The sequence below is a fragment of the Chenopodium album genome, chromosome 11 (assembly GCF_948465745.1).
Source record: "Chenopodium album chromosome 11, dcCheAlbu1.1, whole genome shotgun sequence".
Classification (NCBI taxonomy): Eukaryota; Viridiplantae; Streptophyta; class Magnoliopsida; order Caryophyllales; family Amaranthaceae; genus Chenopodium; species Chenopodium album.
This window is the reverse complement of record NC_137844.1, coordinates 58,757,441-58,772,282: the sequence shown is the minus strand read 5'-3', so window position 1 is coordinate 58,772,282 and position 14,842 is coordinate 58,757,441. Positions and strand designations below refer to the sequence as shown.

The window sequence follows — 14,842 nt, the reverse complement described above, 5'->3', positions numbered from 1 at the left end:
TAACAAGTGATATGACACGACTTGACACGATTAAACTGTTATTAAAATTAAAGGGTTATTTAGGTTGAATTCACAACTAAAATTACTTTAATAATTTTGATTTTTTTTTTGTTTTTCCAATCTAATATCTTTCAAAATGAAATAAATAAAGTAAATTAGAACTTTACAAGTTACTTCCTTCATATAACATTGATTAATGGTTGTTGTTATAATGGCGAAAACCCATCTCAATACACACCATTTTCCATCTTTTTGATATGATATGATCATGTTTTGTATACATATTTAAAGCGGTATACTGATAAACAATTGGTTACATAGTATTTCTAATTTTATCAGATATCTCCAAAGAGACTGGTTACATAGTACTTGATGTATAACGATATGATTTTCGTAATAAATACATTTTGAACCACCTAAATTAAAGCATATAAACCTCTTATTTATGCAAGAAGTAATAGTATATTCAACTCAATATCTAGTTTAGTTTAGCGCAAACTTCCCTAATTATTGACACATTTTTTTCATAGTAAAAAACACAAGTAAAAGCAAATTTATGCAAAGAATTGTTCATAAGATATAAACTTGAGAATAAGTGTTTAAGCAATGTTTTACCTAAACTTGTAATGATTCCCATAATTAAGTAAGATACTTCTGGACTCCGTGTTAAGAATTTCTATTTTATTCATCACTAAAGCAGTTAAGCTTACGAAGTTACAAATTAATTTATACGAGTTAATCATAATCACCAGTAATTCCACTAAAAACTTCAATCTTCGACAAATCAAAAAAATTATACGTAATTGTATAAAACAGCAAAAAGGCAGCATACATATAAGACAATAGTTTATAAAAAGATGATCTCATTAACAGTAGATCTCATTTTTCTTTATTGTTGGTTATTACCTGATCAATATTAACACAGCCATATTATATTTATTTTGGACCTAAAAAATAAATAAAATTACTCCTTTAAAAAAAAAAAAAAATCAATAATTACTGTTTAAATGATTGATTTTTTTTTTTGGGGCCAACATTATAATTTGAAGAGTGTTGTCAGATCTCAAAATCTCTTACCTTTTCTCGTGTCTCTCTCTCTCTTCTTTCTCTCTCCTCTTCATCTTCGCTATCCTCTTCTCCTCATCACATCTTCGTGATCGCAGGTAATCCTCCTTTCGCAGATCTATACCCTAATTTTTTTCTTATGATTCACTAAAATTTCACAATAATTTCGAATTTGAGTTTAATTATTGATTGATTTTCCTAATTAATTGATTGATTCAATTTCTAGAATTTTCATCGGTTGCTTGATTGATTGATCGGTTTTCGATTGGTCCTGATTTGAATTCCTACTGATTTTAATTTTGCCCTAATTTTTTGTGATTTTTTTTTGTGTTTGTTTGAATTTCAGTTGTATTTACGGATTTTGTTTGATTTTTATTCAGTTTTTGATCGATAATGGGTGCTCTGGATGTTGAGGATGGAAACCTGGAGGTTGGAATGGGTAAGTGTTCTTCAATTGCATTGTGATTCATTTATTTGTTGAATGTCAATTGAATTGATTGATTGATTTCTCTGGAGAAGTTCACATTGATCGAATTTTTGAATTTGATTTAAATTTTAGCATCTGTTATAGGAAGATCGATTTGTGTTAATATATGAAAATGTATCAAGGTGTTGGAGAAGATAGATTTGTTGTTTCACATTTACTTGATCTATTGCAGAATGGCCTGCCTCTGAAGTAGGTGATAGCAATCTACGGTTTAATGGTTTAAGAACGAGCTGCTTTAGTTTGATGTAGTTGCACTCGGGGCGTGGTGTTGGATGTTCATTGATAGGAATGATGTTGTATTCGAAAAAGTTAAATCATTTACCTTTTTTGGGGATGGCAGGCAAAAGTTGATCATATAGTAGAAAATTAGATAGTTGACTTTGAGTAGTGAGGTATATAATTGAAATCTCAATTGCCGGTCAATGTTTGACTTGCTCTCTGTGAATCAATCAATTTGTGGTACTTGGATGACCCTCATTCGAACTAGGGGCCTGATGATCTGATGAAGCTAGTATCAGTAGTTTATTTTGCTGTTACTGAATATGGAGTGTCTTGGGGCAGTGTCATATCCATGATTATGAGGCTTTGGAGAGTCTAAGGAGTAGTTGATCATGTTGGTTATGACCTGTATGGGTGGTTGTATGATCATGGCATGATCTATTTATTACTTAGTATTATGTTGTGTGTGAGTTGTGGAAAAGGGATAGAATGAACTGTGTGATGTTGATAGCCAATTCTGTTATCGAATTACTGAGTTACATTCTTAATTTCCGCAGAGTACAGAACAGTCTCAGGAGTAGCAGGGCCACTAGTTATTCTGGAGAAGGTTAAGGTAAGTCTGGTGTCTTTTTTTTTTTTTTTTTTTCTTGTCCCAATTAATATCTATCTGGATCAATTTTACTTAGTTTATGTTAAATTTACAATTTTAATGTATTGTGTGCCTATTTGCGACAGGGACCTAAATTTCAAGAAATCGTGAATATTCGTTTGGGAGACGGATCAACTCGCAGAGGTCAAGTTTTGGAAGTTGATGGTGAGAAGGCTGTAGTTCAGGTACTTAAAGTTTGGATTTTGAACTGTTTGTTTATCTTTTACATTTTGTGACACTAGTTTTTTCTGACCTGCTGTCACTAATCCTAGTACTATCAGTCAATGCTTCTACAAATGGGAGAATTTTAAGCAGTTTTTGTCTTAAGAAAGGAAATTTACTCAGGCAGTCTGATTTATATTTCTGGCAGGTGTTTGAAGGAACATCTGGAATTGACAACAAATATACTACTGTGCAGTTCACTGGTGAGGTAAGGAGACTCAGACTATCTGTGATTTTCAGTAACAAGACTAACAACACAAGCTATAGCACTAAATGGTTGATTGCATGAATGTTGTTGGATTAGATTCTTTTTATTTTATGAAGAGTGGATTCTCAGTGTTTTCAAGTTGTATATATATCTTCATTGTGTGTTATTTATTAATTGCTAGAAAATTATTTTACCTGATGATTTAGATAAATATGGTTGATGACTATTTAGTTTCTAATTATAACTCATCTTTTTGCTGTGTCTCTATGCTCTTCTTTTTTTCTTGTTTTGTTTGAACTTAGTGTTCTAATGATTTGGGTATTGGTGGTCTTAAATTCTGCTAAGTTTAAAATATAATGCTCGGGAAGCTCCAGTTCAAGGGCTCAGTATTTAAGGAAAGTTATGTGATGCTAAAGTGATTCTCTCTCAAACAAAAAAAAAAAAAAAAAAAAAAAAAAAAAAACTTCAGAATGAAATATCTGCTAGTACCTAAAGGATTTTCATGAGACATTGGCCCCAAGTCATTATATTTTGTTTCTTGCATATTCCTTTACTCTCTTAACACCCCCCCCCCCCAGCTCTTCTTCCTGATTTTTGTTGCTGTATGTCTCTTTTTCTTATCTTATTTGGGATTTATTACAATAATTGCTTGTACCTATAGGAAGCTTCTTAAATGGATTTTCTTTTAACTTTGTGGGTCTGTCTGATACAAAGGTCTTGACTGCTTGGTTAAAGCTCAATCGATTGCACGCTTACCATCTTTTCATCGTGGGCAGGTTTTGAAAACTCCTGTCTCCCAGGATATGCTTGGGCGTATTTTTAATGGATCTGGTAAACCCATCGACAATGGCCCTCCTATTCTCCCTGAGGCCTACTTGGATATCTCTGGTATGTAGCTTTGAGACTAGTTAATTTGTTAGTTGAACTTATTCGTATTTGCAATTTTTTCTGATGAACTTGGAAACCTTCCTTCTTGTCTTGTTCCCAGGGAGTTCAATCAACCCCAGTGAAAGAACTTATCCAGAAGAAATGATTCAGACTGGCATTTCCACTATTGATGTCATGAACTCTATTGCTAGAGGACAAAAGATCCCTCTTTTTTCTGCTGCTGGTCTTCCTCACAATGAGATTGCTGCACAGATTTGTCGCCAGGCTGGTCTGGTGAAGCGGTTAGAGAAGTCTGACAACCTTTTGGAGGTATGAGCGCATTACTGGCCTGCAAAAGATCTACTTGCTTTTCTCAATTTAACAACTGAACCATATTTTAAATGCTATGTTTTTTTCATTTGTATATGGTTCCCTCATTCCTAATTTGAGCTAATTTTGGTGGTGCAATTGTTACTGGGTTTTTTTTAATTAATAATCAATATATTCATGTGCTTTTGTTATCTTTTCCTCCGTCTTTCCAGCCTGTTTGGGGAAAGATTTGGGGGGGGGGGGTGTTATTTTGCTTTCACAATTAATAATATCTATTAAAGTAGTAATATTTCTGTTTGTTTTCTTTGATCTAAAACTTGTCTTGCATACTTATATGAGGATTTGCCTGTACACTATACAGGGTGGTGGTGAAGAGGACAACTTTGCCATTGTATTTGCAGCTATGGGAGTTAACATGGAAACTGCTCAATTCTTTAAACGTGATTTTGAGGAGAATGGATCTATGGAGAGAGTTACTCTCTTTTTAAATCTGGTATTTCCTTCTCTATGGCTGTTGCTTAGTGTTAATTGCTCTTTGGTTGTGGCTTCTGTTCTATGTTGAGTCAGTTTCTGATTCTTTTCAAATTTCTTCTTCTCAGGCCAATGACCCTACTATTGAGCGTATCATTACTCCTCGTATTGCCCTCACAACTGCAGAATACCTGGCATATGAATGTGGAAAGCATGTGCTTGTTATCCTGACTGATATGAGTTCTTACGCAGATGCTCTTCGTGAGGTAAAAATTGTCATCATAATTGATGATTTACTGTAAGATGCTTAATGTGAGAATTTCGCTCCTTTATTGATACCCCCATGCACCAGATAGGACAGATCTTGCTTTGATTCAAATATGAGGAGGATTTAATCGTGATGAGAGCTTTGGATAGCCGAAGAGTTTAGTAGTTTGGCTATAATATATAGCTTTTTTAGGCAAAGATTTAATAAGTGCAATGATCTTCAGTTTTCCCAACTCATACTATTTAATGATCTTTAATTTGCCCAACTCATACTATTTAATGATCACACCTAGCTGATAGTGTGTGCCTGAGGCTGTGAGGCGGCAGCTAGTGACTTGTACTTCTTAGTGTAATAATGGGTTAAAAGCTTATTGGTAGTGTTTTATCTTTTATGAAATTGAAATTAAAAAGGCATTAAGCTTGAGAAAATGATTTTGATGAATTCTATTCAGTCTGCTATTGTTGAGACTTTCAAGGTTCAATACAAGGTCTAATATTAACTGAATTAATTATCCACAGAAAGAGTTGCTTGTAAGTTTTGCTGTCATCAAGTCTAAATAATAGTCTTATTGTTGTGGCTTTTTATTTTTTTTTTAATTCTCAACACCTCTGCTGAACAATTATTGCTCTGTTCTGTATTTGAAGTTGTTCAGACTTTGGTTCATGGAGATTCTGTCTCATTCCTGGACTGAAAAGAAACTATTTTTCTTACAACATAGTTAATTTTAATAATGAAGCTTCATATTTCCCAGGGAACTATATGCTCTCAAATGTCTAACGCTTATGGTTGAGCACATTTAGTAGATTAATTCAACTTATACTGTATTTTAGCCATCTAATTGAACATAATATTTCATGAATGTTAACCTTGTTCGGAGCTCAACTAATGTAGTAAATCGTTGCAAAATTTTTTTTGGTTTCTTATCGTGTATGGGTTTTTTTGAATATATACTTTTGGTTCCGATAGTTTACAGCTAAGATATTTATACAATCAGCTGTAACACATCAGCAACACATCTTATGCTATGTCATTTCTGTACATTTTTTCTTGTTAATTAAGGTCTGTTGAAACCTCTCAAGGAGTCTTAAACGGTCAAATCTCATTCATGTCGGCTGCTTATAGTAGTGCAGGGAAGCATCTACTCTGGGTGCTCTTTGTTCTAAGTTGCTTTTATTTTGAGTTTAGTCTAGGATCTGGAAATGAAAAATGGAAAACTCTTTTAGATGTAAATATGCTGCAGTTTCTGGGGTGAGCTTGCATTGCCCCTTAGTTAAAAACTATCTGTATGAACTCATGTTTCTTGAACTGCAGTATTGAGGGCATTGTTGTGCTCCAGCATCTTGATTTTTGATTTAATTTATTCTTCAGGTATCAGCTGCCCGTGAAGAAGTGCCTGGAAGACGTGGTTATCCAGGTTATATGTACACTGATCTGGCCACCATCTATGAGCGTGCTGGACGTATTGAAGGGCGATCAGGCTCTATCACTCAGATTCCAATATTAACTATGCCTAATGATGGTAATAATTTATTTTAGACTCTATCATGCCTGCTTTATTCTTCTATTCCTACTTTTGTTAACACCTTTTGCTGTCTTCTCTAATTTAGATATTACTCACCCAACTCCTGATCTTACGGGGTATATTACTGAGGGGCAAATCTATATCGACAGGCAGCTACACAATCGTCAGGCGAGTATCTATTTTGGCTCTTGAACTATATGAAGCCTTTAGTTTTCATGTGTTATTTCTTCAATTGTACTTTTGTGAAGTATGCACATGACTGAATTTTTCAAATGTAGAGAAATTATTGGTAGGAAAAGTGTCTAGATGTTATGTTGACTGAATTTTTTTCATGTACAGATATACCCACCAATCAATGTCCTCCCCTCACTTTCTCGTCTTATGAAGGTATATCCTGTTGAGCAGTTGATCAAAATTTAGTTCTTCTAGAATGATAATTTCATATTTTTTCAAACAATGGCTGATTTTTACCTCTGACTCTGAGTACAGAGTGCTATTGGTGAAGGCATGACTCGCAGGGATCACTCTGATGTCTCCAACCAGGTCTGCCAGCATACATAGTTTGGTGTTTATTTGACTTGTTTCCGAGCCTCGATTTGAGTAATATTTGTAATGTGTCCTGTTTCTGTATTTCAGCTATATGCAAATTATGCCATCGGTAAGGATGTACAAGCTATGAAAGCTGTGGTTGGAGAGGAAGCTCTTTCTTCAGAAGATTTGGTATTTTCTGCTTCCTTTTACTACAGATGTTCTCGGGTTATAAACACAAATTTCACAAGTTAACCAATTACTTTTCTTTTTAATTGTTCAGCTATACTTGGAATTCTTGGACAAATTTGAGAGGAAGTTTGTGGCCCAAGGAGCATATGACACGCGTACCATCTTCCAGTCACTTGATCTAGCATGGACGCTCCTTAGGATCTTCCCCCGTGAGCTTCTCCACCGTATCCCAGCAAAGACCCTCGACCAGTACTACAGTCGGGATGCTTCAAATTAATCGACAAACGAGTCAGTACACCAGTGTCCTTGTCGCATTCGGCATTTTCAATTCGTTCTTCACTGCTGTTTATCAGTCTTCTGGCTTCAATAAAGGTTCCCATCGTTTTCAGGTCCTCTAAAATTGGGGTTCTTTGGTTAGTTGGTGTGTACATTAAGATATTCTTTTAGTGTGAGGGACCATGTAGATTGTCAAGGGAAAACAAGAAGCAGCTGTATTTGTGATTTTGACAATTATCCGCAATTTCTTGTACTACTATTTAAGGCTTGAGAGGGTGGATTTAGAGAGCAGGAATCCTCGGCACTTGTTTGCACTGCTTTCTTGAGCATGTATTTTATTTATAAACTCCGTAGCTCGGTTATTTATTGGGAGCATTGCACAATAATTTTTTGGTCTATTTGTTTTAACAATACCAAATAATCGACTGTTTCACATTTTTTACACCCAGCTACGCTTTATTTCATCAGTAAACTGTTTGAGTACTTCATATATAAATTTTTGTGCTGGTAAACATTGTCGATGGGAAAGTGATTTTAATGGTGCAACACAGCTACCTCGATATACCTTAATGAAGTACCTCAGGTATAGTGGTGGTGCATTTTGTGCAGCATGTGAGGTTTACCGACTGAATATGTCGTGCAGTGGTTTGGGTAGCGGACACAGCCTGAACGACGAGCATACAGTGGATGAGATTCTTTGTATTTTGGTCGTGGTTTTCAACAATGTTCATATGTTTTAGACCATTGACAAAACTTAGGTATTAAATTCAAGGGGTAATAGTTGGACAGGCTAACGATACAGAACACGGTGAACTTTACTATTGAAAATGAAATGTCCATTTATGAAAAATAAATTATATTGGTCCTTTAGTTTGTACGTTACATAGAATAAAGATAAGAAAAACAAATTCCAAGAGGTGGACAGGGAATATTTTAAAAGATAAATTCTGACTAGTATCAAAACAAAAAAAAAAATTGTCACTTCGTGTAAAGAAAATAAATTATTATTCACCTTGTTTTGCTGAATAATTCTAACTTTACTCATTTCATATGATTTATCATTTATTCCTTCAAAAAATATGATTTATCATTGAAATGCTACAAATAAATAAATACTGTATTACTTTTTGTTTTTTTTTGTTTTTTTCAAAAATCAGAGCACTAATATACATTAGTTAATAGATCGGATGTAATAACACTAACTTTTAATTAGTTTGTAAGTGAAAAACTGCAAGTTGTTCTTGATTGGTGATAAATTATACTCCGTAAAATGAATTGTTGTGCAATGCGCATCCATCATAGAAATTTCATTACATGGTATTTTAACAGGTGAACGAACTTAGTGTCAATAACAAAATGTAAAGAAAAGAAACAGAGAGCAAATCGTCATTCTAAATCACTCCTAGTCCCTTAAATCAGATGTTCATTTCTATACTGTATGATAAAATATAATAATAGTATAATACTACCTTCGTCCCTTAAAAGTTGATATATATACTACCTTCGGATAGTATTATATGCAACTTTGGGGTATTATTTGTGAGATATAAAAAATTTCAAAGTTGCATATAATACGATTCGGAGGTAGTAGATAAAGATGGCACTGGGTCGGGCTGGCCCGAAGCCCTGCACGGCCCAACACGAAAAAAAAAAAGCTCGGCACAACTCGGGCACGGTACTGTTCGTGTGAGCCATGGGCCGGACTTGGGTTGCCTTTATTTGGGAGAAGCACGATAAGGCATGGCATGGCTAGGCTCGACATGACAAAACATGCTAAAATCAATGCAATTTTGCTTAAGCATGCAAGCCCGATACGATGGCATGTGGGCCTGGGCCATGCTAGGGCCAACCTTTTGAAAACTTCAACCCTACACGGTACGGCATGAAATTCATGGATTGGGCCTAAATAACCCCAAAGCACTTGAGTCGACACGGCCGAAGGCTATCTTTATATACAGATTAATAGATATTCGTAACAAAAAATAATGATCCAATCACTCCTAGTCCACTAGTTCTTTTTATACTACCTTTACCCCAACCTTTTAGTCAAAAAAGAGCATTTTTATTTTTTATTTTGTTTTTGAAAGAAAGATAGAGCATTTTTATTGACACTAAAGAAGTTCTAAATGACTGAAAAGGGATAAACATTTGTTACCAAGATCATCCTCAGAAACAACCACAGGAGATGCAAATAAAAGCTGGCTGACAATTCATGATGTAAAAATCTCAGCACATTTTTATATCATCAAGTGCACAAAATTTAAGGTACTGGCTATTTTAAGTACAATGTTGGGAGCATGTATAAACTTGATTTAAAAAAATACATTAACTACAAAATAATATCTTATTGTTTCTAATATTCCTTTAAAATCGACTGATTTCAGTATGACAAACTCTGGTTGCTTTAACCTTTGAATTTCTTCTATAATGAATTTGATAGACGGCACGTTCCTTCTCGTGCGGCAAAAAGAATCATCTATATATGCTTTGCCTTTCTAGACCTGTGCTCTTGATCTTTCGCTAAATCACATCAAGTATAACTTATATTTCATTCTCAACCAGAAAACTCGATGGCCTTCTTGATTCAAAGACTCTTGTAGTTTGTCATCTTGAACTTTGTTTAGAGTACCAGAGTTTCTTCTGGCAGATTAGTATCTTTTCATTCTCACTGTTGTAACCGGTTTCTTCCTTGCGACACTCCCACTTCATCCCCTTAGCAATAGTACTGATAGAATCCACAAAGTAGTTGTTTTCCCGAATGATAGCATACCCACTAGGTCGAAGGATTCGATCCATTTCCAAGAGCACATACTTCATATCGCACCTGTCAAATAATATAGTAAAATACATTACAAAGGTCCTTGACTACATTTTTTGCTTGTGATGGGGCAAAGTCTTTGCAAGACTCTAAACCCAGATGATGATATAAAACAATGATAAGGGATTACAAACAAGGAGTTACCTATGACTTTCAGCAGTGAAGAGGCCATCTGCGTGTAGAAGGTCATATGTTCTTGGATAGGTAGAGAATGGCTCACACCTGAATCACATAAAGGTCGTTAGTAAGGAACCCGATTTTGAATTTGTGAAGTTATCGCATGGAAAGTGTGTCACGCGAACAACCAAGGTAATGAATCTCCATCGGACAATAGTTTTTGTTACTTCATCTTCATTATGATTATCATTGCCACTTCCACCATTTAGTAATGTGCATATGGGTGGCAATGAAATTGAACATATATAGATGCTTGTCAATGGAGATGCATAAGCTTGAACAATCACAAAGAATTTCAATCATTTTCTATGATCTTCTACCAAAAGAATAGTCAATATATAACAAAAAGAATAGTGAATGATGCAAATCCAGATTCTTGTCCACAAAGGAAATATTTGGTTACCACTTACCAGTCATGATAAACTCCAATGAGACCCCGATCATAAACCACAGGCAATGTGTTAGGACCATAGGAGGACACTACGTTCATAACCCAAACAGGATCCTCAATTAGTTGAGCTGCAAGACCCCCATACACTGTATTCATATCCATAACATTCCTTATCTTGTCACTTCCCAAGGCCGGAACCAACTTCTTGTAATGCTTAACTCTGACCTTCCACTTGCTTTCATCATGCTTGAAGGCACCACCATTCCCACCAGGAATATCAGAGAGGCGATCTGGTGCAACGTCCAAACGTTGTGGCCACTTTGTCACAGATTTCAAACTCAATTTCTTGAACTTTGGGTTTGGGACTGTCACACACGAGCGTAGAGGAGTGTACCAAGCTGAATCAGGTTCCACGCTGTCATCACACTTGGGAGGATAAGCATCAGGATTTGCAAGCTTCTCATCGTAGCAGCTATTGTCTGAAGCCTTCCGCCACACAGCAATATCATCCTTTTTGCTGAACAGTTTGAAGCACATAGATGTAAGCAATTCCTGTAATTTTTCATAGTCTGATCTTTGTTCCTCAACAGTGGTATTCCACCCTCGCCAACGGTTCTCATAGTTCACAGGTGGTCCAGAAAGAACCCAGAATCCTCCTGGCCGAAGTATACGGTGAATTTCCATGAGGTAGAGTCCACCTAGAGACAGCATTACAAAAAATTACATCCGCATTAACATAGGATAACCAGATTATAAGAGAACTTAGGTGAAAGCCTTCAATCTAAATTTCACACAAGAAAACCTCTTGAGCTGAAACAAACATAAACTGATGAACATACCAAACTCTGTCCAAGGGATAAGGCATCTTGAGCAGTGAGCCATATCAAACGAACTGGAAGGGAAAGGAAGTCGTTGTGTTGAAATAACTCCTAGAATTGCAGGAATACCACGTTCCAGTGCAAATTGGACTTGTGCCTCATGGTTATCCCTAGGGGCTAGGGAAACAGTAAGAATTCCTCTATCCAGTAAATCGCCTCCCCAGCTAGCGACCTTCAAGTCAATTAGCTCTTAATATCAATATTTAATAACAGCATCAATAGTTGGGTTATACACTCCAATATAGAGCGATATTTCATTCAGGAAGAACCCATTAACATAAATTTAAACTATCCTATTCTCAGGTGATGTAAAACTTACTCCACAGCCAGTATCAATAGCAGTACGAATAGTTCCATCTTTCAATTGAGGAAGCAAGTTTTCCATAAGATCTACATAATGACTAACTCCCTTAGGAAACATCGTGCCTCCACCAGGGAAGAAGAATTTTTCTCCTTCTTTCCTCAGCCAGTGTTGATTAGACTTCTGCTTGTTGATCCAATCATATGGCACATTTCTACAAATAAATCACAAGAATAATCTCACAGAATCAGCAAGTTTTTATTTTTAGATATTACCACATAATCTAGTATGACAAGGCCCATGGGCAGCTATATGGAGTTATTGAAAATTAAAATCACCTGTACCAACACTCATTCTTGCTCTTTGGCCATCTAATTGGCATTTTATAACCCTCGGGTGGAGGCACCAAGCACTCTTTTCTTTCAAATATTGGTGGACAATGTCGTTCCAAGAAAGCAAGCCGTTTGTAACCATACTTCTTCCATCTCTGTATAAAGATACACAGACATATAATCAACATAACTTGAGCAGTGTACTTAAGGGGAAAAAAAGCATCTATGATATGAATAACAAAGTATTGTGTATACCCTTGGATCAGTGCAGGGAGTGTAATCCTGGTATTCAACGCCACATTCAGGGAAGGAAACAGACTTAATCTGTAGAGGTGCGATAGCTGATTTCGTCATCCGTTTTTGTTCTGTTTTTGTAACCGCATCGGTGATATCTTTAGCATCAATATTATTGAATACCCCACCAAGATAGAATGATATTCCACATAACAGAACAATGATGAACGACAGGGGGACGATCTTCACAGCTTTATCAGGGTGAGAATTCGACCTTCCATCCTTAAACTTCATCCTACTTAGACTTGATTATTTACCTATATCAACAAATCCATGCAAAAACATGTCAAAAATGGCTGCATATCTTGGCAACTAAGGTACAGAAAACACCCTAATATGAGATTCTGGTAAAGAAAAAACAAAAGAAAGAAGCACAACAAATTGTAGCCAACATATCATCAACTCACCAACCAATATAATAAGTCCAAATCTTCAGATTGATCAAATTAAGTAATACTTTACACTTACATTATTACATTTAAGTTACCAGAAAAACCAAACACCAGTAATAAATGATGGAAGAACCAAAGCTACTTAGACCTAGATGATTACTCACTTCAGACTTCCACAATCAAATCTAATGGAAGAACACCAAACTTGGGAAGTGTTCGCACACACGTAAATTCTTGTATAAGACGGTCTGACCGGAAAGGTAAATAACAATGACAGTACCATAAACTAAGGAGCCTAAACCATGATTATAATGGCAACAGATCTACTAGTCAAAGAAGTAAATTGGAATTTAATGGCAGCCCACCAAAATACTAAACCAATCTACAACATTTCAACATAATGGTGGGGTCCCAAAATGCTAAAACCAATCTACAAATCTTTTCCATGAAAAAGGCCAACCACAGTCCCCATCCCCACTACAAGAAAAAGCGGTGGAAATTATAAAAAAGCAAATCATATACAATTGTTGACAATTTCTTGCATTAAATTATAACTAAAATGGAAAGCTGAAACAAACATGAAATACTACAAGATCATTGCTTCAAATCTAAGGAAAGGAAAAAAGAATTCATCCTTAAATCATGCCTTAATTTCCTCACCAATCAATCCTTTTCAACGTATAAATGATTAAAAAGCAATAACAATAATAATTATTATAAATAAATAAAAGAACATACTCTAAAATCCAGAAAAATGAATAAAGTAAAAACATAAATCACCAATCAATTCCAATATGAAATGAAGGAGTATATTAGATTAGAAACCAATTAAATAGATTCTTGAACTACGAAACCCATACCCTATTCCTCGATTGATTTAATTTCTCAATCATACACCATTTAAATTCAATTTTACTGAATACCCGTCAATTATAAACCATTAAACTTCAATCTGCAGCTCAAATTGATGAAATCAAAGATACCCATGTAAAGATCTAGCTAATACATTGCAGAAATGAAGGTAAAAAGGAATAAAATCCAAGAAAAATCAGAAGAAATTACGATGAAAATGGGAGAAGAAAATACCCTTATTTTTTTCCTAATAACTTTTTGTGTAACTCTTAATCTTTTGCCTGAATCTAGCAACAGAGCACCAAAGAAATTATCACCCAAAAAATGGATGGTGGAGAACTTTCTCTCTCCAAAAAAATCAGAGAGAGAGAGAGAGAAAGAGAAAGAGAGGATGGAAGTCAAGTGAGAAAGAGTAAGAGTAAGAGAGAGATATGGGGAGAGAAATTTGGAAGGTTATGATTATGGAAGATTTATTTATAATTGCAATTTATTTAATTATAAAAGAGGCCAACATTTTAATAATTGTACCAAGTATCAATTTTTAATACAGGTATACCCGTTATGTACGTTGCAGATACAGTGTAAGACTCCGGTCCGGTAGGACACTTAACAGTTACGAGATAACACACCTTCTCCTTCCAACCAAAAAAAAATACTCCGTACTACATAGACAAAGAAAAAAAATACAGTATGCTTTTTTTTTTTTTTTTTTTTTTTTAGGAAGTCCGTAGTAAATATAAACGGAATACTTCTCATCAACTTTAATCATCTTTAAAGATATAATTGGTCATCAAACTTATTTTTAAAGACTGTGGAAAAATAAATGGTGCAAACAATAGAAAGATTGAGGGAGTAAATGAACAAAAAATGAGAGAATCCCTAGTTGGTTGCCTTATGTTCTGCTGGGGTGTCCATGAATTTAGTTCATGGTAGACTCTTGACATGTTATGTTTGGGAATTGGGATAGTTCTAAAATGATACAAGTATATCTTTAATAAATAAATTAAATGAATGAATGATATTATTTTTGCCATTTTTACATTATTTACGCGATCATAGTTTGAAAAAAAAGAAGTTAAATTTGGAGAGTGTATGTTAAAAAA

The 14,842-nt window shown here is 35.0% G+C and overlaps 2 protein-coding genes across 2 annotated transcripts; one reads left to right on the top strand and one right to left on the bottom strand.

Moving 5' to 3' along the window:
- The first annotated feature begins 1,028 nt into the window (after positions 1-1,028).
- On the top strand, positions 1,029-7,746 carry LOC145567959 (V-type proton ATPase subunit B 2). The gene is made up of 15 exons (XM_081627390.1): positions 1,029-1,163; positions 1,446-1,504; positions 2,329-2,384; positions 2,507-2,605; positions 2,791-2,850; positions 3,627-3,738; positions 3,839-4,047; positions 4,409-4,540; positions 4,647-4,784; positions 6,155-6,305; positions 6,394-6,476; positions 6,648-6,695; positions 6,798-6,851; positions 6,945-7,028; positions 7,120-7,746. Exons 2-15 carry the CDS (start codon positions 1,459-1,461, stop codon positions 7,303-7,305), a joined length of 1,458 nt encoding a protein of 485 aa, XP_081483516.1. The 5' UTR covers positions 1,029-1,163; positions 1,446-1,458; the 3' UTR covers positions 7,306-7,746.
- Positions 7,747-9,520: 1,774 nt separating this feature from the next.
- Positions 9,521-14,192, bottom strand: LOC145567958 (putative methyltransferase PMT21). The gene is made up of 8 exons (XM_081627389.1): positions 13,974-14,192; positions 12,457-12,752; positions 12,208-12,356; positions 11,888-12,083; positions 11,530-11,740; positions 10,710-11,388; positions 10,267-10,344; positions 9,521-10,128 (listed from the first exon to the last, which is right to left on the bottom strand). The coding sequence occupies exons 2-8, from the start codon at positions 12,727-12,729 to the stop codon at positions 9,909-9,911; spliced, it is 1,806 nt and encodes a 601-aa protein (XP_081483515.1). The 5' UTR covers positions 12,730-12,752; positions 13,974-14,192; the 3' UTR covers positions 9,521-9,908.
- Positions 14,193-14,842: the final 650 nt, after the last annotated feature.

Bases quoted from the DNA above. Each gene is read 5' to 3' on its own strand.
- LOC145567959 (XM_081627390.1), top strand. From the start codon at position 1,459: ATGGGTGCTCTGGATGTTGAGGATGGAAACCTGGAGGTTGGAATGG. The intron at 6,306-6,393 runs GTAATAATTTAT...TCTCTAATTTAG, and splicing joins ATTAACTATGCCTAATGATG to ATATTACTCACCCAACTCCT. The intron at 6,477-6,647 runs GCGAGTATCTAT...TTTCATGTACAG, and splicing joins GGCAGCTACACAATCGTCAG to ATATACCCACCAATCAATGT.
- LOC145567958 (XM_081627389.1), bottom strand. From the start codon at position 12,729: ATGAAGTTTAAGGATGGAAGGTCGAATTCTCACCCTGATAAAGCTGTG. The intron at 12,084-12,207 runs GTGATTTTAATT...ATTTATTTGTAG, and splicing joins AAGAATGAGTGTTGGTACAG to AAATGTGCCATATGATTGGA. The intron at 10,129-10,266 runs GTAACTCCTTGT...ATTATTTGACAG, and splicing joins TTCACTGCTGAAAGTCATAG to GTGCGATATGAAGTATGTGC.